The following is a 27,488-nucleotide window of genomic DNA, read 5'->3' as shown; positions in this document are numbered from 1 at the left end:
CTTCAAAGTCATTCAGGTGATTAATTTTCAATTATTCCCAACATAAATGGGAAAGACCTGAAAAGAGCCCTCTTCATTGATTCAACATGTTCAATGTATTGAGCACTTTATGGCAGCCGCTGTCTATTCTGGATGCTGGTGATGGGGATGGACAAGAAAGAGCATCCCTGTCCTCATGGGCCTTACAGTCTAGCAGGGGAGACAGTGATACAGTGGCCTTGACTCAGAGTCTAGATTTATGAGATGGTAGGACTTCACTGATCCTAATTAGACACTGATCCTGTTAGGCTGATGTTGACCATGCACTCTGTGAGTCACTAAATGAGAGGCAGATTTGTCACAGTCCAGGGACTTCTTAGTTTGAGCACTGCATAAATATGCAGCAAATAAACAAAGAAACAGTGTCCTGTAATACAAAGCTGGAGGAGATACCTTTCTAACACAAGCAATTTGTTTTCCCCAAAACTCTTGAGCAAGAAAACATACTCTGCAAATATAGCATTTCCTTTTATATTAAAAGACACCACACACACACACACATACACACACACACATGCATGTATGCCTACATGCATATATTCACACATACATACAAAACTAAAAGAGAACTTTTTTTTTTTTTTTTTGGAGCTTGCAGCAGGCCCTAGAGCTTTAAGTACTGAAACCTTCAATTTGTACCAATAATTCATATACAGCTATATGGGGTGAAAAAGGTTAATGATGGAATTTTTTTTTAAGTATGTTCCATTGACTATAAATGGCAGATCTGACAGTTAAAATGAAAATTGTTCCAGAAGAAACTTTAGTCAAACTAATTATTTGAGACGTTATAAGGATATATAATTATATTCTTCACCTTTAAAAAAAAGTTTTATTACAAATGTGCTTTTAAAGAACAAGTAGAGAAGTAAAAGCTGTAATTGTTCTTAATTATAGCTAACCGTAATTGCACTCAATTGCAATATGCTGAATATCACCAATGGCTAAAGAAATTCTGGCATACAGACAGTGCACCCACATTCATGGGATGAGACATAGTTTTTTTATGAATATTATGTTATCTATAATTTAGCTCTGTTGGTTCCATTTCTGTTGGTTTTATTGTATTTATTTTTCTTAGTGATTGTAGAGATATAATTGTCATCTATGGAATAAATGTGTGGAAGGTTGGAGATTTCATCTGGGGTTGCTTCAAACTTCCCGTTGCCACAAAAAAAAAACCATATTGGCGATTGTTAAATGAGAACCTTGGACGTGTCCCTCCATGGTTGAATACACAGATTTGAATTTTCAGAGGGAGTGATGAATACCACATTTAATTTACCCAGCAGGTCCAAGAAGTGACCTGGAAAGTGTGAATCATCTAAAGTAGCATTAACTGCCCCTCTGCTGATAGCTCTCATAGTCGTATTATTTCAAGTGGGTAAATTTATGAAGGGTGATCGTGTTCCATGAATGGGAGAATTTTCATCTCGCTCCTCCTCTGTGCTCAGAACTCAGATTTAGTTCTATATTCCTGCCTACACCTCTGATGTCACTGCCCACCTTTATAGTCAGGAGGACTGGGCATAAATCCCTGAGCTTTTTTTTATAAATGTTTACTCGAAAATTCTCAAACCTCTTCGCACCCCACTTTATTCAATAGTGCCATCCTGTTTCACACCCAGGACTGTATAAGGGTAGGTTTTGTTTGTTTGTTTGTTTTTTGTTTGTTTGTTTTAATGAATATGCTATTGGAGAAATGTGGATTCTATAACTTTAGGAGAAAGGGGCTTTTTGTTATGTGTTTATAGCCACTGTTCTGAAAAGTTAAATAAATACACAAACAAACAAACCAAGATTCTCCGAAACCACATCATGACAGCCTTTATTACTTTTCAGTTTTCACGGGTGGCTGCTATGAGCCTTCAACCCTATGGCCTTGACACAATTTCCGGTGTATTTTTTAATTAAAAAAAGAGGAGGCTGACCCCTCGGCCTGAGCCCCGTTCCAACTGCAGGTGGAGGTTGGGTGCAGCTGGAGGGAAGTCCTCTGAAGGGCTGTCCTTTTGGCAGAGGTCACAGCTACACGACTCTCCAAACAGAAGCACATGTGTTCCTTACTTTGGATCATCGGGTGGAAACAAGGCCAAGCGTCCAAAGTTCCAACCTGTGTTCCTCTAGCCCTACAGCACCCCGTGCCTGCAGGGCCAGCAGGGAGCGTCTGTGAAAGGGGAAGAAGTAATCGCTCTCTTAGCTAAGCTGCAACCAACCAGGGGTCCAGGCATTGGTGTGACACATCTGCATTTTCTTCTGCAAGTCACTTTATCCCATATGGATTTTGACTGTGGTTGTCAGAAGCCACCTTCCTGTCCCTCAGTCCTCCCAGTGTCTGGCCGTCTGCCACCCGCCCCCAGGCTGTGCTCCATCCTGGAAAAGCGCAGGAACATCCTGCAACTTGTCACATCTACTTCAAACTGCACAGTGGCTTTTGTATTTCCGGTTCTTGGGAAGGGCAGCATCTGTAAGACAAAATATCCTTCCTCTCACTATAGTCAGCACCATTAGTCGTGACATTGGCCTTATTATACTAATGCAGTCTCTGGATTTGTTTCACGAAAAGCCTCCCCAGAAGGGAGTCCATCCTGGGATGGGGGGTGGGGGTTAAACCCTCATCCTGCGCCCTCCAGTTAGGCACTCACTTATGTAAGCCTTTGCTGCCATGGTTGCCCCACTGGATGGTCAGCCTTGTGAGGGAGGGGCCCGTGTTTATTTATTTCCTGCTCAATCCCCAGCATGGGGAACCTGGCACGTAGTGGGGGCTGTAGAAATTTTTGTTGGGCAAATTAATAAATAAATGCTGATGAACTCAATACCAATAGTTATTGGTTCATGGATTAGGCCATTAGTCAACTATTACACTGCAGGCCGGTATTTGCAAATCCTTCTTTGATCTAGAAATTATCAGGTATGGGGATGATTTTCTCTCATTAAAAGGACTGATTGGTGATATTATATGGCTGGGAGCTAATAGAGAAAAAATAGGCTTTATTGAAAAATGGGGGAGGGGGTGGTAGATGAGGGTAAAGGGGATCAAACATCTGGTGATAGAAGGAGAACTGACTCTGGGTGGTGAACACACAATGGGATTTATAGACGATGTATTACAGAATTGTATACCTGAAATCTATGTAATTTCACTAACAATTGTCACCCCGATAAACTTTAATTTAAAAAAGTGGAAAGAAAAAAAGAAAAATGGGCATCCTTTTAGACTGATTTATCCAAGAGAAAATTTCACTTCAATCAATAACTTCTTAGAATATTTTTCCTTAAACCCACTTGTGAATTACAGGACACCTTCTAGCACAATAATGAAGAAATATTAAATGCAGAGGTCTTTTTGTAACCTAATACCCCCCACCCCCCACAGTAGCATAGTATTTGAAGAAAATACACCTTTTTTATTTTTGTGTTTTGGAGAGATGTTGTTTTGTTAACAAAGCTTTGCAGTCACACACACAGCCTTACATGTGTACTGTCTGGTTTTCATTTGTTTTTCCCTTTGCTTTTCCATCTCTGAGAGGACAAGTTGGTAAATGAAATGTAATGTGCCATTTCTAGGGTCTGGTCACATTTGCCACTGCTAAAGTCTGCATCAGTGAGTTATAATGAGCAAGAATGGTTTGTAATGGCCAATTCAGGTCCTCCCTGGACATCATTTAACTGTGGTGGCTTCACAGAGAGTAAGGAGTGTGAAGATTAGTAGGTAAACTCAAATGTGTATGGGGACATACTCCTCCTTTCTCCCTAATGCCACCAGCAGTCTCCTCCTAATGTGCATTCCCTAGCTAAGTGTCAAGATGACATTTTTGAAGGAAAACAAAAGCTCTTAACACCACCTGGAAATATTGGAAGGGACAGCAGTGCTATTTGAGCAGTGGCCCCCCTCACAGATGACAGTCGGGACCAGATGGATGGTTTTGCAGAGTTGATTAAGAGAATTTTGACAATTTTATTTTCAAGGCACTTGAGCACAAGAACACAGACAAAGGCACAGTTTGGACTGTTTTATATATAGAATACTAAAAGAATCTGAAGAGATCTCGAGGCAAATAAAATCTTAGCAAGGACTCTGAAAAGACTCTCCCATTCAGGAGGCTGGATAGGTCAGTGATCAGGTCAAATTAATCTTAATGCAGCAAGTCTCCTGACACTCCCAAGTTGCCAGCAGGCCTGTTGCCAGATGTAAGTCACTGGTTCTAAACACCCGCCCGCCCGTAGATCCCTGTTTCCCAAGGGATCTGGTGGACTGAAGTCCCATCTCCACAGGGTGGCAACCCTCAGCCTGAGCTAAACACCAAAAGTGGTTTAAAGAGAAACTCCGCCTTATAGACTTAACTATTTTAACCGAGGTGTGGAAGGGTTAATCCCTGTGAACACGGGCTAGGCAGCAGAACCCTGGCGTCATACCTCTTGGGAAGTTGGTCTGCAGGTGGGACTGACCAGGTCTGCGAATGTTGCTGGCTGACAGTCCATGCACGTCCACGCAGGCGTGGATTTGAGAGGCTGGCCGGCCTTTAGTCACGTGAAGTATCTCTTGTTGAAACCTACAGTTCTCTAAGTGACTGGTAAGTTTATCTGAGGGTCTTCTCTCCCTTTTAAGTTTGTCAACTTTTTGAGGATATAGATTCAGACCGCCTATCATTTTTTTTTTAAAACTACATCAACAGAGCTAGTCCTGTGTGCTCCATGCAGTGGGTACTAAGTACTTGGTAAAGAGAAGAGTGAAATCCAGGAGTGCAAAGGAAAGAAACAAGCATGAGAACTTGGGATGGGGGTAGAAGTGGTTGTTTCATGCATTCACATACTCACCCAGTTTCCTTATTAGCCCTTCCTGACCACCCCATAGGAAATAATAGCCCCCTACGACCCCCCACTGTATTTATACACTAAGTAACAGTATAACATAATGATCAAAAGCCAGGACTCTGGGACCAGAATACCTGAGTTCAAATCCTGCCTCCGTCTGTCATTAGCTGTGTGGCCTTGGAAAGCAATTGAATATTTTTGTGTGTGTTTTTCTCATCTCTATTATGGTTTAATCATAGTGACAACTTTATGAGGCTTTTATAAGGATTAAGTGAGTGAACACATGGAAATGGCCTAGAAAAGTAGCTGGTGTTAAATAAGTACCCAGTAAGTGTGTGTGTATGTGTGTGTAAGTACTCATATAGATTTCACCATGTGGGAATAATTACTTGTGTACATTCGCGTGTGCGCACGCGCACACACACAATTTTAGTCATGTGAATGAGAATTGAGGAAGGTTAAAAGTGGGAGAGAGAAAATAAAGAAGAGCCAAAATAAAGAGAATATAAAGACAGATCACTGATTGGAGAGAAAGTGGGAGCAAGAGGGAGAAGCGGTGTCCTGAGGCTTCCTTTATCAGAGAAGAAATTTTAATCTCTGAGGTGTTTTGGATTTCCCGGAGCTAACATTCACCACATAAGAAAAGTTAAGTGTCCTAAATTAATATACGGATTTGTAATGATGCCTTTAAGCTAATCTTCTTGTCTGCATATTATTTGGAAATAGATCCAACTTTAAAGGCCCCAAGCTGGGGCAAAAAAAGAAAAAAAATCTACTTGATTGTAATACCTTCACCCTTAATTAAGATAAAGAAAATCTCAGCCCTTCTACAACCAGAACATTAAATCATTTGCAGGACAGGCAATAAAAATAGGTATCTGAACATTTTTAAAATGTCTTTTTACTTTTGGAAAAATCGAAGGTACCACTGGAGAGAAACATTCAGGTCTTAAAAATATTTATCAGGCTGACACAGAATTAACATGGGGGCTCGTTTCCTCTGTTTTATAGTTGTCAGCTAATTTTGGCAACTGGCAATCTGCACAGAAATAGATGACGTGCCCTTGCTTCCACACTTCCTAAAAAAGAACCGTTTGCATAGTTCAGGAATGGGAAGGAAGAGGAGCTGAGGAGGATGAACACAGTTTCAGACAGCTGATCAAAAGTGGCAACACTGTGTGCTGGCAAATGGTCTGCACACTTAAAATTAAAGTGTTTTGTTTTATAAGGAATGCTAAATCTACAAAAACTGTAATACATATGGGACACTTGTCTGCTTTTTGAAAGGTACTTGTTTCTTCCGTTTTGTAATTTTGAGAAAATTGAATTTATAGCACGACTTCAAATTTGCAGAGAGCTTTCCTGTTTGTTCCTATCGATGGTTGCTCCAACCACTCTGATCAGAGGGCAGCATTATTATTACATTCTGGGACTTAGTGAGCCCCATGAGGCAGAAGGAATTGCCCAGGGATACGCAACCTATCAGAAGCGCAGGTCTCCATCGTTTCGATCTGCCTCTTAGCCCCTAGGACACCTCTGTTTCTTGGAATATATAATTTCACTTTGTCATTTTCTTCATTATTGTTTTCATTCAATTTTAGCATTCCATTCTCTTCATGAAATCAGATTATCTTGGTAATGATAACTAGGAAAGGAGATTAGTGCTATTAAATTTCGAATCATGCTACAACTACAACAAGCATTTTTTAAAAATGAATTTAAGGATTGGAATGACTGAAAGTAGAAAATGTGTCATGTTTCTATTGCACTCACATTTATTGGGAGTCTGATGTTTGCCAGGCACTGAGTATTTAAAATTTTGAATAAGATGTGGTCTTTGACTTAGAGAAGCTTTCAGTAGTAGAAATATACAAAGTACCCACCACTCCATACCTGTTATAATACCCTCTCCTGGAGAGTAAATACTTGGGAAAGGTCTGGATCTAATTCGTCCTGGCGCCTTTCGAAGTACCAAGCATGGTTTGAGATGAACATATTCTGAGGGCTCAGTGATTATGTTGGATGAATATAAATTAGTGATGAAGACCATTTATGCTTAGAAAACAATATTGATAATGGGCATTGTAGGGCAGCTGGTTAGCTCAGTTGGTTAGAGCATGATGTTCGTACCACTCAGGTTGCCAGTTCGATCCCCACATGGGCCACTGTGAGCAGTGCCCTAGATTGAAACAACTGCTTGACTTGGAGCTGATGGGTGGGTCCTGGGAAAACACACTTAAAATAAATAAAAAGTTAAAAAAGTAATAATAGTGGACATTGTAACCTATAAAGGTTCATTGAGAAGAGTATGGTCTTTATGGTGCCTTCTTTCTTAATAGACTTTGTTTTTTAGAGCAGTTTTAGCTTCACAGAAAAATTGAGAGGAAGGTACAGAGAGCTCCCATGTCCCCCCGTCCAACACATGCAGCGTCTCACACTGTCGGCAGCTCCGCCAGAGCTGAGCCTTTGTCAGAATTGATGAACCTACGTTGACACATCACTGCCAACCGAAGTTCATAGTTTAATCATGGTGACAACTTTATGAGGCTTTTATAAGGATTGAGTGAGTGAACACATGGAAATGGCCTAGAAAATACAACTCTCTCTTCCTCACACCCGATTCTGAGGACTTACTCGTGTGTTGCACATTCTCTGTGTTTGGACAAACATATAATAACATGTATCCACCATTACAGTATCATGCAGAGTAATTTCACTGCCCTAAAATATTTCCATATGGCACCTTTTGTAAGTTCTCTCAGTTGTGTTATGAAGGAGCGTTATCCAGGTGAAGCATCGCATAGCTGCTAAATTTATTTTCCTCGAAGTTTTTTTCTTTTTTTTTTTTTACAAAAGGTACAATTTCATGAAAACACGAATGATGCAGATTTATTGTTAGCAATAGTAAACAGTTAAAAATGAACAAGCCATCATCGTAAAAGCTCTAGTGTTTTGCAGATCTCCAAAATGGCGATTGATTGGTGAGTCCTGGCTATTCTGGTGTAATCGGGCACAGTTGTTTTTACTTTGTATTGTTTTTAATCATGTGGGTACCTGCTCCAATGAAATCATCAGGTTTTTAGGTGACATCTTTTCACTTAACTCGTGTTCATATTCATTCATATTCACCAAAAATTATTTTTCCTGTGAAGTAGTGTTTATAATTCTAATATAAATTTTTGAGTACGTGGTTATATACAACATAAGTTTCCCCTGGTATTGTAGTACGTACTTTGTTGGGAACATAAGTTTTTCCCCAACATTTGTCTTTTGCTGTAAAGTTAAGGCCAACACATTTTCCTTGCATGTGTGGATTTGCTGAATGGAGTTGGGCATTGTCTTTCCTGTATAAATTACACCCAGAATACATCAACTAGGAATTTCTAATGTATTTGTTAAGTTGAACAAAAATTTAAAAATACTTGTGAAAATATTGTCTTTCTTCCCCTGGTATTTATAGTTGTCCCTACATCTAATTTGACATCAGCTTTTCTTAAGCTACCTATTATTTTTAATCTTTCCAAAGAATCCAACTTGGTTTTCAAAGGAACAAGAACCTTTTCATACTTATAGTTCATTAGTTTTGTATCATGTTGAATTAGATTTAAAAATTAGAATGAGTACCACTAATTTAAGTGGGTTGGGGAACAAACGCACGTACTCTCAGTAAGTATGCAAACTTAGGTGGCAGGAGTCAAAGTGAACCAAGCATTCTTGAGAGGGCTCCGTCACTATGTTTTTCCATGGGAATGGAGAATGTTGGTTAACTCAATAAGGGTTTGAAACAGAAGTCAATTATGGACCCTTTAATTTTATTGCTCTATTGCAGTGGTTCTCCATTGAGAGCAGTTTTGTCCCTAGGGGACATTTATCAATTTTGGAGACATTTTGATTGTCACAAATGAAAAGGGGGAGGGGTGGGTACTACGGGCATTGTGGGTAGAGGTCAAGGATGCTGCCAGACACCCTACAATGAACTGAACAGCCCCTCACAACAAAGGAACACCTGGCCCAAAATATCAGTATAGTGCGAGATTGAGAAAGGCTGCTCTCCTGTGATTTAAGTGGATTTATTATAATGTATGTCCCACATAGTTTAATCTTTTAAAACTCATAATATTAAAATATAAATATTCTGGAAAGTAAAAGTAAAGAGTTAAAAGATTAGAAAGAAGGAGAGATAATTGTACCTCAACCCTGGGTTGCTGCTGTTACTACGAACAAGTTCTAAACGTTGATCTAACCCTCAAGGGCAACAGAAGCTCAGAAAAGTTCATTAATTCATTCCTTCAAAATTGAACAAATATTTACTGAGTATTCACCTATGTTGGTCTCAAGTGACAAAATGAGAAATAATAAAATAAAGTTTATCAAGATATTTCTGTTGTGATAAATGTCATAAAGGGAGACTAGAGGGGGCTACTTCTTAGCTGGGGTACCCACAATTCCAAGGTCTGTTTAGAAAGAGAAATTTCTTCTGCAGGCACTGAATTCTCAGAAGAGATGAATACATGTAAAGCATTCAACAGCACAGTGGACAGAGCTTTCAAATGTGGTTTTTGTTGAAGGAATGGAAACTTTCTCTCAAAATCCAGTTTCTATAGCAATGAAAGCTGAGGGTTTAATGTTGTATAGTTATTTAGGGAAGAGCGTTTCTGGAGAAGCTGGTCTTAGAATAACGAATGTGTTTAAGGCAGCATGGATCGCTCCATGGGAACCAGCACATCGCTACAGTGCCCAGGTACTGTCACAGACAATAGGTACGAAAAAGTTCTAGAAGCCAGGAGGGCCAGACAGTTCATGGAGGAGAAAGTCCTTTGTTTGGATGGACAAGATGAATAAAGACAATGTTAGTTTAAAGCTGAGATTCCTAACCCAACGTTGCTGTATTAGCTTTAGGAGGTCCATAAACCATCTACAAATGTACTCCACATTTTGTGTGTCTATGTATGGGTATATTATTTTTTTCTACGTAAGGTGTTCATATCTTTAATGAGATTCTTTGAAGGATCACATGACCCAAAGAAGTGTCTGCACTTCTATTCCTAAGAATTATACCTTTAAGCCTCAGTCTAAAGTTGAGCCCACTTCCACTTTTAAAATATTTCAACATCGGGGTGGTCGGTTAGCTCAGTTGGTTAGAGAGCGGAACTCTGAACAACTGGGTTGCCGGTTCGATCCCCACATGGGCCAGTGTAAGCTGCACCCTCCACAACCAGATCGAAACAACTATGTGACTTGGAGCTGATGGGTCCTGGAAAAGCACACTTAAATAAACAAAAGTTTAAAATAAAATAAAATATCTCAACATCAAGCCTCCATCACTTCCTCCTCCTCCTCGCTCCCTATAACCTCCAAGAACACGTCTTGGATTGAAGGATAAGATATTGCAATTAAGAAAAAAGTTAGTTTCAAAATTTGTGTCTGGCAGCTCTTAAAAGTATGCCATAGAGCTTTCAATCAGTGACTTGTCTTTCGTGCCATTTGAATTATCATAGCATCTGCCTTCAACAGTCCCAACTGGCAGGACACTACAACAAAGAAATAGAAAACCATAATTTGTTACTAAAAGAATTGCACTTTGTGCTGTTCATGCTCCTTCATAAACCTCAGGTGACAGAGATCAGCCACACAAAGACCCATCAAAGGAATTTGTTCCTTAATCGTTCTTACAAAGAGAATACAGGTTTTTTGTTTAACTGGAAAATATCTAAAAAGGTAGTTTGAGAGATTGTTTGTTTTTCCCCTGCTATTTTCCTTCTGTATGTTGTACATTTCTAAATTTTAATGTTTTAAATTTGGTTAAGTTCTACCTCCAGGAAGCAGAGGCAGATACTTTGCACATGTATAAAATTTCCTTTGAAAGTAACCATTGACATGTTCATGGGAATTAATCAGAAATGTGATTAGAGTCAATTTTAAATTTCCAAACAGCTACATTTACAGTATCTTCTGCACGCATGGGATAGCGTTATGCCTTGGCACATTATATTATGGTTTTATTAAACATAATTTTAGAATTTAACAAAATAAGCTCCTCACACTTATCTTCCTTTCCCCCCGCAGAGAGACAACTACAGAGTTAGCTGGAAGCCTACCAAGGTGAGTACGCGCACTCTGCTTATTCTGTGCATGAGTTTTCATGGATCCAGACGAAGTGTTGTATCCTCTTGGAGAGGACTTCTTCACTCTCTCTTCCTCACATCAGATTCTCAGACCTCATATTTCACTGTATAAATACAAAATGCTGTGTAGGAGTCACATAGAAGTGATACAACCGAGAAGTAACGAGGGTGACATTCGTATATGACTTAGAAGAATCATTCTCCTTCCTTTGAAGTTCTGCCATATATCTGGAGATGTATAAACGAGCTATATTTTTCACAGAAATCATCAACACGCTGCCTCTTTTATTATATTTATGGAAAATGGCAATCTAGAAACACATTGAAGTTTTTCTTCAGTGTATCCATTATTGTTACTGTGTTCAAGGATTTGCAGATTTAGGAAAGAATCCTGAGCTTCCCCTGAAGAACTTGCATCATAGTTTTGATGATAATCTAGATTTGTATTTCTTATCATCATGAAAATACATACTTAGTGATAGTATCTCACCAAGAAAAGAAATCAAGATATAAATTGATCAATATATTTTATATTTTTTTGATATTTTGTCACTATATGAAATAAGATGTGATTAGCAGGATGAAAATTATAGAAAACTAGCCATCACAAATGATTACCACTATTTATTAATAGAAAAAGAAAGGAAAGAAAGGGAGTGGCAGTACTTTGAGATTTTCCTGGGCATACATGCAGCACCCAGTATTGTTCCTCAGTCTTTGAAGGTGCTCAGTAACCGTTTGTGAACAAATGAGTAGGGAACTGTTGGAAATTGAAATCAAGAGAATCTCAGGAACAAGAAAAAGAAGAGTGAGCAGAATATGAGGAACAGCGCTAGGGAACAGGAACAGCACATATCGTCACCATCTGTCACAGGAGATGAGTATATTTGGTTGCTTTTTTTATGTCAAGAAAATCTTTGCTTATAGGATCATGATTAATGTTGCCCAAAAACTGTTTACTGTGATCCAAATATTTAAATTACCCCATGTCTTAATTCTTTGGATGACGTCCTGAAGAAACGTTTCAACTGTGTGCCGGTGTTCAGGGTTAAAAGCGGACTTGCGTTCTGGTGTTTGTAGCCCCACTGTTTGTTTGTCATTGTGCCTTCAGTCTGGAGAAAGTCCACTGTGAATACGTAAGCATCCGGTCCTTTTCAGGGAGAAAGAGAGTTGTGTATCTGCCCGTGTTTGTGGTGAAGATGTTAATCCTCCAATATTGGAATCAAGAATGACTTTCAAACTTTTCTAAAATGGCTGAGGAGGTAATCACGCTCATAAGGTCCGATGAGACCCACACAGAGCTCTAATCATGGAGATAAAAATTACTCAGATGCCTGAGAATCTGGTGCGCACCCTGCATTCTATTAAGTTGTGTTACTACCAAGCGGCCCTCCCCGCATTTACTGCGAATGATGTCCTTTTGTAGCCGGTTTATTATCCAAGGGAGAGTTTGCTCTCTTCTTGAGTTTGGTGGGAGATATTTTAATAACGGGCCTACTTATTATCTTTTCATGAATTTTTGTTATTCTAATGTTGTAACGTGTTTAAAATACACATGACAACAATCCTATTCTAACTGCAATTCTCAGTGGTTATAATGCCATGGCAATTAGGGCGTGAGAAACAATATGTCAGTTATTTCTCAATTATGCATCTAAAGAAGCTTCGGCTATTCTTTTAACTTCCTCCATGGGCAGTTCAGGACAGATTCATTGACCATCATTTCCCTTCCTCACGTTAACATGAAACGATATATATATTTGATGATGGATACTTCCCTTGGCATTCAGAGTATTCCTTTTGCTAGCATCGGTGTCTTTGTACAATCTTGTGGAATTCAATCAGTTATTCAGCTTTCAACCTTTCTGCAAATTTCCTCAGCCTGTCACTGGGAAAATTCAGAAGAGCCCTGGAAAACCTTCGTACTATTGAGAACAGACACGTGTAGTGACATTTTTTGTTTGTCGGCTAATGATTAGTGGAACATGACACTTTGGGTTTATCCTTTTCGTCATATATGCGTGCTTATGCTGTGACATCTGGGAAAAACAGAAAATTGCAATTCACGAAACTGCTAACTAGTGATATGTGCCTGGGAAGGAAGGCGATGGCATTTTATAGCAGCTTAGTGGTTTGGCTTTCATTGGCTTTGACTGTCTTGAAATTTTCCGAAAGGCCATTTACAAAGATGGCACAAGGGTGCAGTATTTCAACTTTAATTGCCTTACATGGCATTAATGTAAAGTTGCTGGCCACGAGTTGATGCTATTCTGTGAAACTGTACAAACCGTGTAGCAGTGGATTGTGTCTTGGTAGTTCAAAGTGCTCGAAAGTTGAAATGAGATATGTGCACACAGTGTGTGAACAGGCAGCAGGTTTGGTTCTCATTGCTGATGATAACCTAAGTGGGTCCCTGAATTCTTGCCACTGCTGAAATTAAAGCCTCCTAATAATATGTCACCAGGAAAAAATTAGATTATGTGAGCAACATGCACTAAGCGTTGTAATTATATTATAAATATCCAAACCGATGATCTTGTTGGGATTAAAACAAATATTTAAATGGGCTACATGCCACTACTCGTGCTGTCCTGTTTATCTTGAAGTGTTGTGGAAATGAGACGTATGGCTCCACTTCTTGAACAGTAAAAATGATTGTTTCCAGTCTTATATGTGGTTCCTCACTTTTATTTTGCTGCAGCAAAGACCAGTTTAGCAATCTGAATAATTTTATTTTTTTCTATTACAAGTATGTCTTTCCAGATATTTTTTAATGACAAGGAGTGTTTAGGTAGATGTGTTTGAATGAAATCATGGTAAAACCCCAATTGTTCAAATGGAACAGAGGCACTGAATTAGTTATGATAAGCTGAGGTTTTAATATAAATGCCTATACAAAGATGTAACTTTATTTGGATAGCAGCGTAAAGATATAAACAAAGTTTATATTAACTGAGATTTTAATGTAATCATGCAGTATTAGTGGCTGTTCTAGAAAAAGGGAGCATTTTAATTCCTTGCTAACATAGTCTACTGTTTCTCAACATAACTAAACAGTATGGAAAATAAAGCGACTTAATAAACCTTAATAGACGTCTCTTAAGTTCTACAGCACAGATTCACAAGCTGGTTCTTAAAATGCAACACCCAGAAGTCAAGATGCTCTTCAAGGAAAGTGAAGTATCAGTAAATGAAGCTACACATAATTAAGTATATAAATCAGATGCCATCTTTTACTAGATTTCACATAAACCCGGGGAGGCAGGGGCAAAAGTTATGGAAGTTATGGAAGAAAAAGTTAAAGACTTAAAAACAGCACAACTTTTGTTCTTGTATTGTAATCTAATAACTCGATGTTTTTTTCCTATGCCTTCTTTGAAGGGAATAGGGAACTCAAGTATTCAACATAAATCATGGAAGCCCCAATTCCTAAGGTACCACTACATACCAGAGAAATCCTATTTGAGACCCTCTGCCAAGCTGATAGAACTGCTTGGTTTGTGTGACTATCAGAGATAGAAGTCATTAATTGCATTGCAGTTTCACACATGGAATCCTTGTTTAAAAGATTGATCTTTGTGACCTGAAATTTGAGCTGAACAGATTCCGTGTAGTGAGACTGAACTTTCTGATTGACCACATTCTCAGTCATAGGTGTGACTGGTCAGGTGACAGCCAGGGGAAAAAGTGGAAGCAAAAAGAACCGAAGTAGTTCTGCCAGCTCAAGTCCCCACTTGTGTTTCTAGAAGGGTTTTAAGTTAACTGTTCAGTGTCGTGTGGAGGGCTGTGGTAGGTAACAGAATCTCATATTTCTCATTGTCCTAAATACAAAATGCTATCTTCTGAAAGACCTTTAGAAATTAGGAGATAAAAATATCAGTGACACCGAAACCAAAACAAAAAAAAATAAAACAAAAGAAAAAATAAACAAGTGGGACTGCATCACACTGAAAAATTTCTGCACAGCAAAAGAAACCATCAACAACATGAAAAGGTAACCTACTGAATGGGACAATATATTTGCAAACCTTATATCTAATAAAAGCTCAATATCCAAAATACATAAAGAACTCACACAACTCAATAGCAAAAGAGCAATCTGATTAAAAAATGAGCAGCAGACCTGAATGGATATTTTTCCAAAGAAGACAACCAGATGGCCAACAGTTACATTAAAGGGTTCTCAACTTCACTAGCTATTAGGGAAATTCACAATGAGATATCACCTCACACCTGTCAGAATGGCCATCATTAAAGATAAGAGATAACACATCTTGGTGAGGAAGTGGAGAAAAGGGAACCCTGTGCACTGCTGGTAGGAATGTAAAGTGGCGTGGCCATTATGGAAAGCAGTATGGAGGTCTCTCAAAACATTTTAAAAAGAACTACTATATGATCCAGCATTAAAACTTCTGGGTACATATCCAAAGGAAATGAAAACAGATCTCAAACAGATATCTGTACTTTCATATTCATTTCAGCATTATTCACAACAGCCAAGATATGGAAACTACTTAAGTGTCTGTCAATGGAGGAATGCATAAAGAAGTGGGCTAGATACACAGGGGAATATTATTCGGACATGAGAAAGAATGAATCCTGCCATTGTGACAACATGGGTGGACTTTGAGGGCAGTATGCTAAGTGAGATAAGCCAGCCAGAGAAAGACAAATACCGTATAGCATCACTCATGTATGGAATCTTTAAAAAAATTAAAAATAAAAAACAATGAAACTCATAGAAACATAGTAGAAAAGTGGCTCTCAGAGCCTCAGGAGTGGAGGAAGTAAGAAAAACAAAATCTTAATAGTTCCAGGCCAAACACTTACTAAGTAATCTATAACTGATGAACATTTCCCGTCTCCTTTATAATCCCTAAGAAACTCCTTCAACTTACCTGGGACCCAAGTCTGGTTTAGTTCAGTATTTACAAAACCCATCATTTATTCATTAATTCAACAACGGTGCTTGGAGCACTAGCTGTGTGCCAAAAACGGTTGTAGGTATGGTGGTAGAAAAGAAAGAGAACACATCACCTCCCCTAAGTAGTCCGATCTCGTGTACAGGTACAGATAACCATAGTGCTAGTAAAGTGTTTAATGCCAGAAGAGAGGTAGAAAGACACAAGAAATTAAGGGATTTTAGCAACGAGACAGGCCGCTTCTGATGAGTGGAAGTAAGGACAGTATCATGAGTCAACCTTCAGAGCAGGACTTGAACAGATGGGTCAGATTTAAGCAGGTGGCAGTGGAGGGGGCTGTGCAATCCACACAGAGGGACCCTCATCTTGCAGACCAGGGGAGTGTGCAGGGACAGGAAGTGGTAACATCTTGTTGGCTGGAGTGCAGAGGTGGGAAGAGGAGCTCGGGGAATGTTGTAAGCTGTTCTTTAAGAAGAGTAATCTAGGCAAATCAATAGAATGGATTTGGGGAAAGAAAAGAAGAGTTAAAGTTCTCCCCATAGAACCCATGGTACCCCTAAACCTTGCAATCCCCAGAGGACCCCTCTCTCAGATTCACTACTTGGCTAACAATAAAAAATCAGTCCCTCTTGTGATTGGTGATTGGTTTCCAAACCTTACGCTGCCTAATTTCCAGTTTCCAGCGCCCGGCCATCACACTGCATATTGACTCTGAGGCCACAGTAGTGAGTAAGATGGATTGTCTCTTCCTCCCTGCCCCACCTCCTAGCCTTTTACAATGCATCCCCCACTTGTAATCTGTAGCTGAATTATTTCTGGCATGAACCTTTCTCTTAAAATATTCCTCTTTCTTATGTTTCTCAGGTTGAAGCCATTTAAAAGGCACTGTAGCTATATCAGGATGGAAAATGGAGATGGACTTTGTAGCTATAGTTCAAGAGGTTGGAGAAGGCCCAAGTTTAATTCAGCACCCTGCTACCTTCCCTTTTCCTCCTCTTCCATCCTTCATGTTGAGTATGGTATGCTTCACGCTTACAATATTGCTCCAGCAGCTCTAGTCATCACATGGCTATCTGACCACATCCAATTTCGCCTTTATTTTTTCCTGACTGCTGGCCTTTCTTCCCTCTTACTTCCTCAGAGACCTGCCTATTCTATGTAGTCCCCTCCACAACACAGTTACTCACTGTCACATAACCATAGGGTATTGTCCACAGAGCACTTGTCATTATCTGTTCATTTATTTGTCCATTTATCTATTATCTCATCCTCTCACTTCCTCCCCAGAACAATGTCTCCTTTGCCTTTCTTGTTTGTTTCTCTACTCACAGGACTCAGAACAGAGCTGGCAGTCAGTAGATATTTGTTGAATGACTATGGAGCTCCTATGTTAGAGATAAGAAAACTGAGGTCTGGTTTCCAGTTCTTTGCACTTCTTTCTCCTTCTACTTGAAAATCCCCTGTCATTTCTCTATTCTTTTTCTTCCCTCCCAAACTATCTCCCACTCATTCTTCTAGACCAGGATCGGCACATTCTATCCTGCAGACCAAACCCAGCCTGCAGCCTGTTCATGTAAATAGATTTTATTGGAACAAAGCCATCCCATAGATCTGTTTACATGTGACTCTATGCCACATCTCAGTTGAATAATTGTAGCAGAAACTGTATGGTTCAGCAAGTTGAAAATATTTACTATTTGCCTTTACAGAAAAGTTATTCTACCACTATTCTAGTTACATCTTACATGCCATTTCTCCTACAAAGCTGTATCTGCCCTGAAGTGTTTGATGCTCCTTCTGTCAGTTTTCAAAGCCCTTGGTGCTAGCACCTATCCTGGCATTTAGAGTCACCTGATAATGTAATTTAAGAGTACTTTTATCCCTCTCCAAAATAAGATACACATTGAGATCACATTATTATTTGTTTTTTATCCTCACTGCCTAGGAATGCCTGGAAAACAGTAGGCCCTCAATAAATATTTGTGTAAGTTGGACTATCTGAGTGAATTGATGTTTAAATGAATTAATAAAAGTTTGAATTGGGAAGCATCTTAGCTTGGGCTGCTATGACAAAAGACCAGAGACCACGTGGCTTAAATAACAAAGATGTGTTTCTCATAGTACTGGAAGCTGGGAAGTCTAAGATCAAAGTGACAGCAGACTCAGTGTCTAGGTGAGGACCCACTCCCTGGTTTGCAGACTGTCACCTTCTCCCTTTGTCCACACATGGCAGGGAGAGCGTGAGAAGCCTTCTGTTTTCTTCTTGTACAGGCTCAAATCCCATCATGAGGCCCCTACCCTTAGAACCTCATCTAAACTTCATCACCCCCAAAGGGGGTGATTCTCTCACATGTGGTTTAAGACTTCAACATATGAGTTTGGACAGGGGGGACACAAACATTCAGTCCATAATAGGAAAGGAGGGAGGGAGCTTTGAAAAAACCTCCCAAAGAACCAGTGTTAGACCAGATAGATGATTTCTGCCTTCTGTCATCCTTCCCACTCTGCTCAGTGTTTTATAATCTTGGCACCCAGAAAGATTCATCTTATTGGCTGGAAAGTTATTAATCTAAATTTAACTGTTACCAAACTGTTCAGAGCCTTTGTTGTTGGATGTACATTCGTATAGAGGTTAAGAGATTGGGCTTTGGGCTCAGACACACTTGAATCTTGTATCTGCCATTTCTTAGTCATGTGATCTTGAGCAAGGTAGTTAATACCTCTGCCTCCATGTTTTATTTGCAAATTTGGAAAAAAAGTGTGATATCCGTCTTATAGTGTCTCACTGTAAAAAGATAATCTTTATAACGTGTTTAGCTCATAGCCTGGCACACAGTACACAATCATTACATGGTAGCTATTATAGTAGATTATTCAAAGATAGCATTATGCCAATTATTTTTTTGCCAACACTTGGACGGTGTCCATATCCAAAATAGAACCCTTATGGCATTATAAGAAGCAGCCTGGTGAAGTGGTTCCGCACATATGCCCTGAAGCCAAATTCCAGCATGTGTTCACATCTCAGTTTGGCCACTTACTGGCTCTGTGACCTTGGATAAGTCTCTTAACCTCTCTGTGCCTCCTTTTCTTCATCTGTGAAGTGGGGGTAATGATACTGTTCTGAGAATGAAATTGTTCTGAGAATGAAATGAAGTGATACATGTAAAGTGCTCAAAATTGTATTTACCTTGTTATTTTAGTATAAGGCAACTCGAGTTGTGTGCTGGTTGAAATTTAAGGTGGGGAATGAAGGAGGATCAAGCCATAGGCCAAGTGAGCCTCTGATTCAGATATTAATTATTCAGTGGCTATATTTTTGCCTTGCTATGAAATATTATTGATTTAAAACAACATACCCAAATCCTAAATATAAAATTCCCTTGACCTTGCTATAATACATGAAAATAATAATTACCCAAAAGAATATTGTGCAAAGACTCCCCATTTATCATGGCCAGTTCTATCAGGAACATGGTTTTCATTAATTCTCCAAATTACCTAAATCAAAACATTTCACTCTTTGTAGATGTATATAAGAGTCTGTACTGACTGAATTAAATTACGCTTGTTTTATAATACAGTGTAACTGACTATCAAAGAAACAATCTTTACAAGGAAAACTTTAGAATATTGTTAAGTTACTCACTGCATGACCTATTTAAACTGCTCAAATTCTTCTTGCTGTAGACTACATAATTAAATTTTAAATGGAACATGATAAAGAAATTATACTGGTGGTCTCCAGAGATTCTGCTACCCGGTTTGGCTCTTTATAAGAGTATAGCAAAGGCTTACTTTAAAATTTAATAAAGGCCTGCCCTCATTTTTTTTTTCCTTTTAGATTTTCCTTATCTGCTCAGTAATCCAACGCTATGCTATATTATCCACAAGTATTACCTGAAATAAATGATCAAAATAAAAATCTTAAAAGCACATTTATCCCAATTTGAGAATTTCATTATTTGCGCATGAGAGCGTTTGTGTAGCTGTTGAACTGCTTTAAGATAAAACCTACTGTTTCCTGAATGTGTCATAGAGAATCAGAGCTTTATTCATTCTGTTTGCGGAAGCATTCATATCTCCAGAGCTTCTAGAGCAAGGGGGTAGAAAGTAGTTTCCATGGAAGATAAAATTTTGCAATTAGAAGTCCTATTTGCTATGTAAAAGTTGCACCTCTTGAGAGGATTGAAGGGAAACACACACACACACACACACACACACACACACACGTGCGTGCATACACATGCATACACACACGTGCACACACACATGCAACCTGCATAAAGCAGACCCAGTGCAGAATAAAGGAGAATTCCCAACCTGAGCTTCCTAAGAGCCATGACAGCCTCTTGAGTAAATAGTTTTGCGTCATTATCTTCCATCGTTCATTTTCTTTTGTATTTAAAGGGACACTGCCAAGATAAAATTCTATGTTAGATGTAGCTTTGTCGTATTTACTTAAGACCACGTGGGTGTAGGAGGCATCTGCGATCAGGGTGTTCTGGCTTCCTTGAAGGCTCTCCAATGTTGCTGTCCACTGAGCTTTGACAAAATGCCAGGTGAGGGAGCTTCTCTTCCTATTCAGGGCTGGGTCAGTTTTTATACCTTCTTAAACATTTGCCTTCATTGATGTTTGGAGTTGTCAAGCTACCAAGAACATATAAATTAATAAAATTCACTCTCATTTTTAGACACATAATTTTAAACCTTGTAAACCTTCTTTTTAGATTAGGTTATGTAAATGTTTCTGTTAGGTATTTCCCTTTTCCTTCTTCTGGCAAATATACAGATTTCCTTTTGGGCCCAGACCACTCAAGCATTGTAAGTTGTTTTCATTTTCCAAATAAGCAACATTAAACTCACATAACACTATATAAAACCAAACTGAGGCAGTGACACAAGCCAACAGAGAAAATAAATTCACCATTTAGCCTGACTGTTCATCCTTAACCCTCTACTTGTAGGAGTTCATCCTTATTCGGCCTTAACCCCCTGTAGGATGTAACTTGAAGGAGTAATGCTGAGCTACATAAAGGATTCTAAAGAGAAATCCAGATTGGGAGTATGATTATCCAGTGAATAAGTGGAAATCCTGTTTTAACACCACAGTGCAGCGTTTGAGACCCTCCCTCACCATTCAGACCTGTGGATCTCAGGCAAGCATCTGCAAGAGTGACACCTGGTGGCTCACAAGTCATTAGAGTGTATCAAGTTCTTCCAAAGTAAAGGGAAATCATCCCCACATTAGCTCTTTATATGAGTATAGCACATCAGGTTTCTGTGGATAGTTCATGATTTAAATATTTACTGAATAATGAAGATGCTTAGGGAAATAATAAATAATAAAACTTTAAAATGAATCTGTGGGTAGTAACAATATCATTATTACTAGTTGCATCATGGCGCACCCATATGGACAGGAAATATATATGAGGTCCTCTGGAGGATACAAGGTACAGTAATCCCTGCCTCTAAGAACCAAATGATTCTCAAAGTGGAAATCTGATTTATAGTAAGGAAAAGCATATTCTTCTTTAGATCCCAGTGTCTGTCATGTGATAAGGTGAAAAGATTTTTATTGCGTACATTAAGTACCGTATAAATTGACCAAGTTCACAAGAGACAGATAATTTTTTTGTATGACAATTAGAAAAAGATCACAATGGAGGACGTAGACCTTCTGGGAAAAGAAATAGCAGTAACAGATCAAAGAGCAAGGGATGTGGAGTGTCCTTAAATGGAGATTCAGCCAGCTGGTTTCAACCAGATGGTTTGTTGAGACAATAATGAAATACGAGATTAGAGAAGCTGGTAGAAGCCAGCCTGCAAGCTTTAAAAATGACAGACGAGATTTGCTTTGGGTTTGAGTTGTTTTCTTTTCAGGAGGCCATTGGAGGCATTGGAACAGGATGGGTATATGATTCAGAATGTGTTGGCAAGGTTAATCAGATGGTATCCAATGAGAAGAGCTCCACCAGCCCATCAAGTCCCAGAGGAGTAGGACCAAATCCATTTAGCTCACCTTTTTATCCTCAAAACTTAGCACAGGGCCTACATTACATAGTAGGGGTTCAAATAGCCGCCAAATGGCTTAATGGGTAACTAGGAGATAAGGATTTTTGTAAATAGTCCAAGTGAGGGTGATAAATGCATGAGCAAGAATTGTCTTTGCAGAAAGAAAAAGGCACTGGTTGACTGTAGAAAATAGTGGGGAAAACACATCACTAAAACTTAGGCGATGAAGGAGAGAGCAGCCCAAATGATCAAGTTTCTAGTTTGGGGGTGTCATAGTAACACCACCAAAAATCAGGGCGGTCTGGATAAATTGCTTTGGGGAAACATGGGGCTACAAAGAAGGCTGTTGTATAATGAGTGAGAGACAGTGGCTTGATGTCTCGATGAACTTTGCAGTGGGGCTGAGGGCGCTTCCTAAAAGGGAACTGGAGTGTCTGGGAATAAAGCATCTTGGAAGTTGTTTGCGTGGTAGTTTCGCTGAAGTCACTTTGTCCACAAAAATAGGTTTGCAGTTGTCTTTCATGGGGGCACCTTTTGTCAAATTAGGCAAGATGCAAACTGAGGAGTCCTTGAGGACAAATGTTGAAGCAGAAATAAATGTAATATTCCTATGGCTTCTAGGTCATTCTAGCGATTTCTCAGGAGAATGAAACAGGAGTTCTCTGGGGGTAACTTAGATAGAGACTGTTCTTCCCTTTTAAGAGTGCATGGACCTCAATTGCTATCTCATTCCTGACTTTCACAATAAAACTTTGGTAGGTGACACTGTTAGAGGAGTCGTGCTGTTAGCAAAATTGTGCTCGCTGCCTGCTCGCATTTGGCCTTTCTCATCTTGGCCTGGTACTTCTTGGCTAATTCCATCATGGCTGGAGTTTCATCTTTTCTGGGTTCTTGCCCGAAGCGCTGGCAGTTGACACTGTTCAGTGAGGCAGTCCTATTCAAGTTCAGCTTGCATGATGCAAGAGTCCCTTGAATACCAGGGAGAATTGAAACCCAAGTTGAATGCAACATTTTAGCTCTTCATTTTGTAAGCCAGTTCCAGTATTGCCTAAATTTTCTAAATCCAAATGTCCTATAAAAGGGCAGAGATGAGTTTGAGGATGCTTTGGAACAACTTTATGTGTAACAGTTATGGGAAAACCTTACGTATAATATAAAGTGGCTACCTGCTCACTTGTACAGCACAGAAGCCCAGGGGTTCTTGACCATGCAGATTTTAAATTGTGTTTGTTGGTGTGTGTGGATATTCCTGCATCACACAGGGATGCCAATGAGGGTGACAAAGTTATCCTCCTGTGTCTAGCTACAGTAAGAGACCGTAGTACTTTAGAGGTGGAAAATGAGACCCTGTGAAGAGGACTAGGCCTGGAATACAAAATGAAGTCAGAGTGGTTTTCAGGAATTTTCATAACCCAGTGACTGCAAAGATTTCTCAGATGCTTCACCCTTCTCTCTTCCTCTTCCATTCCCTTTGGATTCTCCCCCTTCTCTGATATACAGATGCATTATAGTTGATTTTTGTAAAGTGGAAAGAAGCAATAAAAGACCTTTAGAAGGAACAAAGGTAAAGAAATGGTTACTCTCACTCCATAAAAATAATAGATTAATTTTTTTTCAATAAATAAACACTTTTCCTTTAAAAAAAAAAGATAAGAAATAGTCACTGTCAGTGGAATAATGGTCACATAAAAATTGCCCAAGATCACAAAGTAAGCTCCATGGGAAATGCGTCAGTTTTCTTATGCTGTGTGAATGTTTTCCCTTCCGTACACACCCAGCCTGTTATATTTTTAATGTTGAATGGTAGACAGAGCTGGCTGAAACTTACTTTATGTCATCCCCTTGTTTTACAGACAAACAGACTGAACATCAGAGTCAAAAGCAAGTCCTGACAACCACACTGTGTGGGCTTGGTGGATAAGCCAATATTTGCTTGGTGGAGGTGGAGTCCCGTTATCATTTCAGCACCTATAGGGAGACCCATGACAGCTCTCTGGTTGTCTGCCCCTCCCACCTCCTTTGGTAACTTCTGCCCCCCTCCCACACCTGCCCCTGGGAACAAACACTTCATTTCCAGTGTGTCCACCATAGCCTTGTTCTCACTAAGTGAAAACCAAGTGCCCAAGCAAGCTTTGTGTGCAACAGTGCTTCACACATCTCAATGTGCATGTAGATGGCCAGAGGATTTTATTGAAATGCACATTCTGATTCACGTGGGCTGCAATGCGACCCAGAACTCTGCATTTCTAACAACTGCCAAGGGAGTTCTGGGGATTCTGGTCTTCAGACCACCCTATGGGCAGCAAGGTGACAGAACCACCAGTCACCTCTGTCTGAAAGAAGTAACAGTCCCTTTCCAAGTTCAACATCCATATCTTCAGGAATGTGGTGCTTTTGTTTATATCATTCTAACTTATCTCAGGTTGGCTTGTTACAATTCACTTTTTGAGAAGATGCTACGAAGCGTTTTGGAAACTGGCACTGCAGGAGTCATTTCTCTTCAAACTCTGAGTTACCATAAAACTGTTGTAGAGTCTGTGGATTGAAAACTATGTAAAGGCAATGCTATGTTATTGAGTTCATACAAGTTAGAATACAGTGTCAATCAAGATTTGACTTTCAGTTCTGAGTTTACGATGAGTAGCTATCATTGAAGCAGAGACCAGAGTTTGGCTATTAGAAACTTTTATTTTACATATATGAAGTCTTATTTAGGTCAAGTGATTGAGTCCCCAGAGAATCTCATTCTGTATCCATGACTGTAGGCAATCTAAATCTAGAAGGTATGACAGTATGAACATATACGTGTGTGTGTGTGTGTGTATTCATATTTAGGAATCTGTTTCAAAACTGTAGTCAATTCACAGGCTATCTAGCTAATTCATGGAAACTGACATTTATTGACAGCATGGATGTTAAAATTGTCTTTGTTTTATTTATTCTATGGGAAACTGAAAAGTATTATAGAAGCAATATTACTTCTCTCCTTTTTCCTCTATTCCCATTCATCCTGTCCCCTCTACTAAAGTAAACTGGGCTGTCTTGAATAGAGCAATCTAATTTGGAATGACTCAAGAGAGACAGAGAGAGACAGGTAACATTGAATATTCAGAATTCAGTAATGAAAAATAATCACTTTAGTGAAAAGCCAGCTGTTCTTTGTTTTCTAATAGGCATGTGATGTTGATGAAAAATAGCATTCAAGTAAAGTGTACCAAGTAGAATTTGGCTGATTCAGGGTATTATTCTGTTTTGCAGACTAGGAAATGTTATTTAGGTTTAACAAAAAGCTGAACAGGGCAGCCAGTTCAAAGACCCAAATACCATAGGATTATCTTTAAATTTGGAGAATGAAAAATGCTAGTGCATTGTATTTAAGGCATTGCATGGTAATTCTTTCAGAGGATATGCCTGTTTTCTACATTTTTTTTCAAATGTCATTTGAGTGAATGCTTTATGGATTTTTGTGACTCTTATGGATATGTTAAAATGCCATTGCAAACGTACCAGGCAACTTAAGTTTAGAAGATTCTCGGTTAGTATGATCACATTCTGCTATTTTCCTTCTTGGAAAAAAAAAAATAGGAGTTTTGTAACAATTCAGAGTTACTTTTCCCCATTGAATTTGTAAATTTAGTGAGTTTCCCCCAAAGTGGAAACTGAGACAAGGATTGAAGTCCAAAAGTGTGAGGGGGTAGGGAAGTGAGGCATGGAGGGAGAACAGCCAGTAAAAATATGTTCATGAGTGGGTTACTGCCTGGGCAACAGGGACCCTGTGGAACGCTCTTGTAGTATTTCCCATAATGCTTTGCCCTTCAGTGGTTAACATCGCTCCAGGGGCATTTGTTCTTGGGTACCCAGTCTTCCCCAAGCTCAGACCAGGCCTCTGAGGGCTGGAGAAAGCCCTCTCTGAAGGCAGAAAGAGGCAGGAATCCATGGACTTCCAGGGAAGGATTTGTGGGTAAACTTCAGGGCAAACTCTGGGCATAAAAGCAGGGCATTGGCAATATCTATATTATCAGTGTGGTCACATTGTATTCCCAGCACCTCTTCTAGTGCCTGGTACCTACCAGATGCTTAATAAGTATTCATTGAAGGGAGGGAGGGAGGGGAAAAGGGATGGAGGACAGCAAATGCATGATTCAAATAGAAGTGGAAAAGCCAGCACTGGCTACGTGTCAGTCAACAACATAGATAGATCAAAGATTAGCGATAGTTTTTGAAAATTGGTATTTCACTCTTGACTTAGGTCCCCAAGCTCATATCTAAATTTTATGCCATCCAGATTTATTATGCATGAGGATATGAGAAAAGAAAAGAAAAGGTAAGCAGGAGAGAGCACACAGCTCTGTGTAGCAGCTACCGCAGCACTAAAGGTGAGCACAAGGAAACTTCGATCTTTGGACATCAATAGTTCTGTTATATCCAATTAGCTTTTTAAAAGATTAACAGTGTGTTGATCTTTGGTTATTCGATATATATGAGTCCCCAATATTCCAGTTGGTTCCCAGTTATCAACGAATCATTCAGAGTGGTGTGGATTGTCTGGGACTATCTACATCCTAGACCGGAAAACAGGGAAAATGACTGGCTTCTTGGTGGTGAGGGAAGAGGTGTGGGGTGAACAGTTTGAGGTAAGGATAGCAGATGTCCACAATCCAGATAAAAATGGAAAAATTACTTCTGGTTATTTACAGATAGCAAGGAGTTTAGTTTAACCAAAGTGGCTTTGTGTACATCCCACTAACGTATTTGAATGAAGAGTACAACATTCAGTAAATCACACAGATGTTTTAGGTACATGAACCGAAACAGAGGAATATACAGAAATAGCATGTGGTTACTTTCGTTCATTATTCTGATACATCTCCTGCTGTAGGTAGTTATCACCTGAGAGCATGTCAGCATGGATTTGAAGGTGTTTATATGTGTGTGTATGTGGGGAGGAAGTGTGAAGGGAGGGACGCTTCACAAAAATAGGTGTTGTGGGATTTTTGTCTCCTTTTCTGTTTTCTTGTCTTTTTCTTTTCTTTTCTTTTTGGCTTATTTGCTGGATTTGATCATGTAACTTTTGTGGCACTCATGATTGTTTCTTGATTCACTGAATGTAAAAACCTCAAAAGCCCATTTCTCTATCGAACAGCCTTCTCTAACTCCAACAACTGGCTGTTAACTTCGTAACTTACAGCCTGGGTGGCCTTTTGTTCTTTTTTCTGGGGCCTGGGGAATGTTCTGGAGGAGGGAGGGGTGCCTGGGAATGCAGCATGGAGGGTGTAGAGTTTGACAGTATCAGCAAAGCGTTGATAAGTTAGAAAGACTTATTCCTTGCCAGAAACGCAAGCAGAAGGAACTTGTCCCTGATTACTTCCCTTTTTCCTGGAGGAGTGGAGAGATGTGCTACAGAGACTCGGGGCCAAGGTGGACGCAGAGCACTGAAGTACTTTCATGCCCCTGGAGCCTGCGACCGTCTCTCTGTCTCTAGGCCTCCATGACCCCAGAACTGGGTGGCCAGCCAGTCACAGAGTGGAGTGGGAATTCATCCATACACACTTGCTTTCATTAGAAGGACTTA

At 39.5% G+C, this 27,488-nt stretch overlaps 1 protein-coding gene across 10 annotated transcripts in view; it reads left to right on the top strand.

Annotated features, from left to right (window-relative positions):
* Positions 1-27,488, top strand: part of CELF2 (CUGBP Elav-like family member 2) — a 786,924-nt gene that overhangs the window by 381,027 nt on the left and 378,409 nt on the right. For all 10 annotated transcript variants that reach the window (XM_081046687.1, XM_081046681.1, XM_081046716.1 and 7 more), the window contains one exon: positions 10,918-10,953. In XM_081046687.1, coding sequence (XP_080902813.1) covers positions 10,918-10,953 — 36 coding nt within the window. The remainder of the gene's footprint in view (positions 1-10,917; positions 10,954-27,488) is intronic.

This window comes from Rhinolophus hipposideros (assembly GCF_964194185.1).
Source record: "Rhinolophus hipposideros genome assembly, chromosome: 1".
Taxonomy (NCBI): Eukaryota; Metazoa; Chordata; class Mammalia; order Chiroptera; family Rhinolophidae; genus Rhinolophus; species Rhinolophus hipposideros.
The sequence above is the reverse complement of the archived record's forward strand: the minus strand, read 5'-3'. Positions and strand labels throughout refer to the sequence as shown.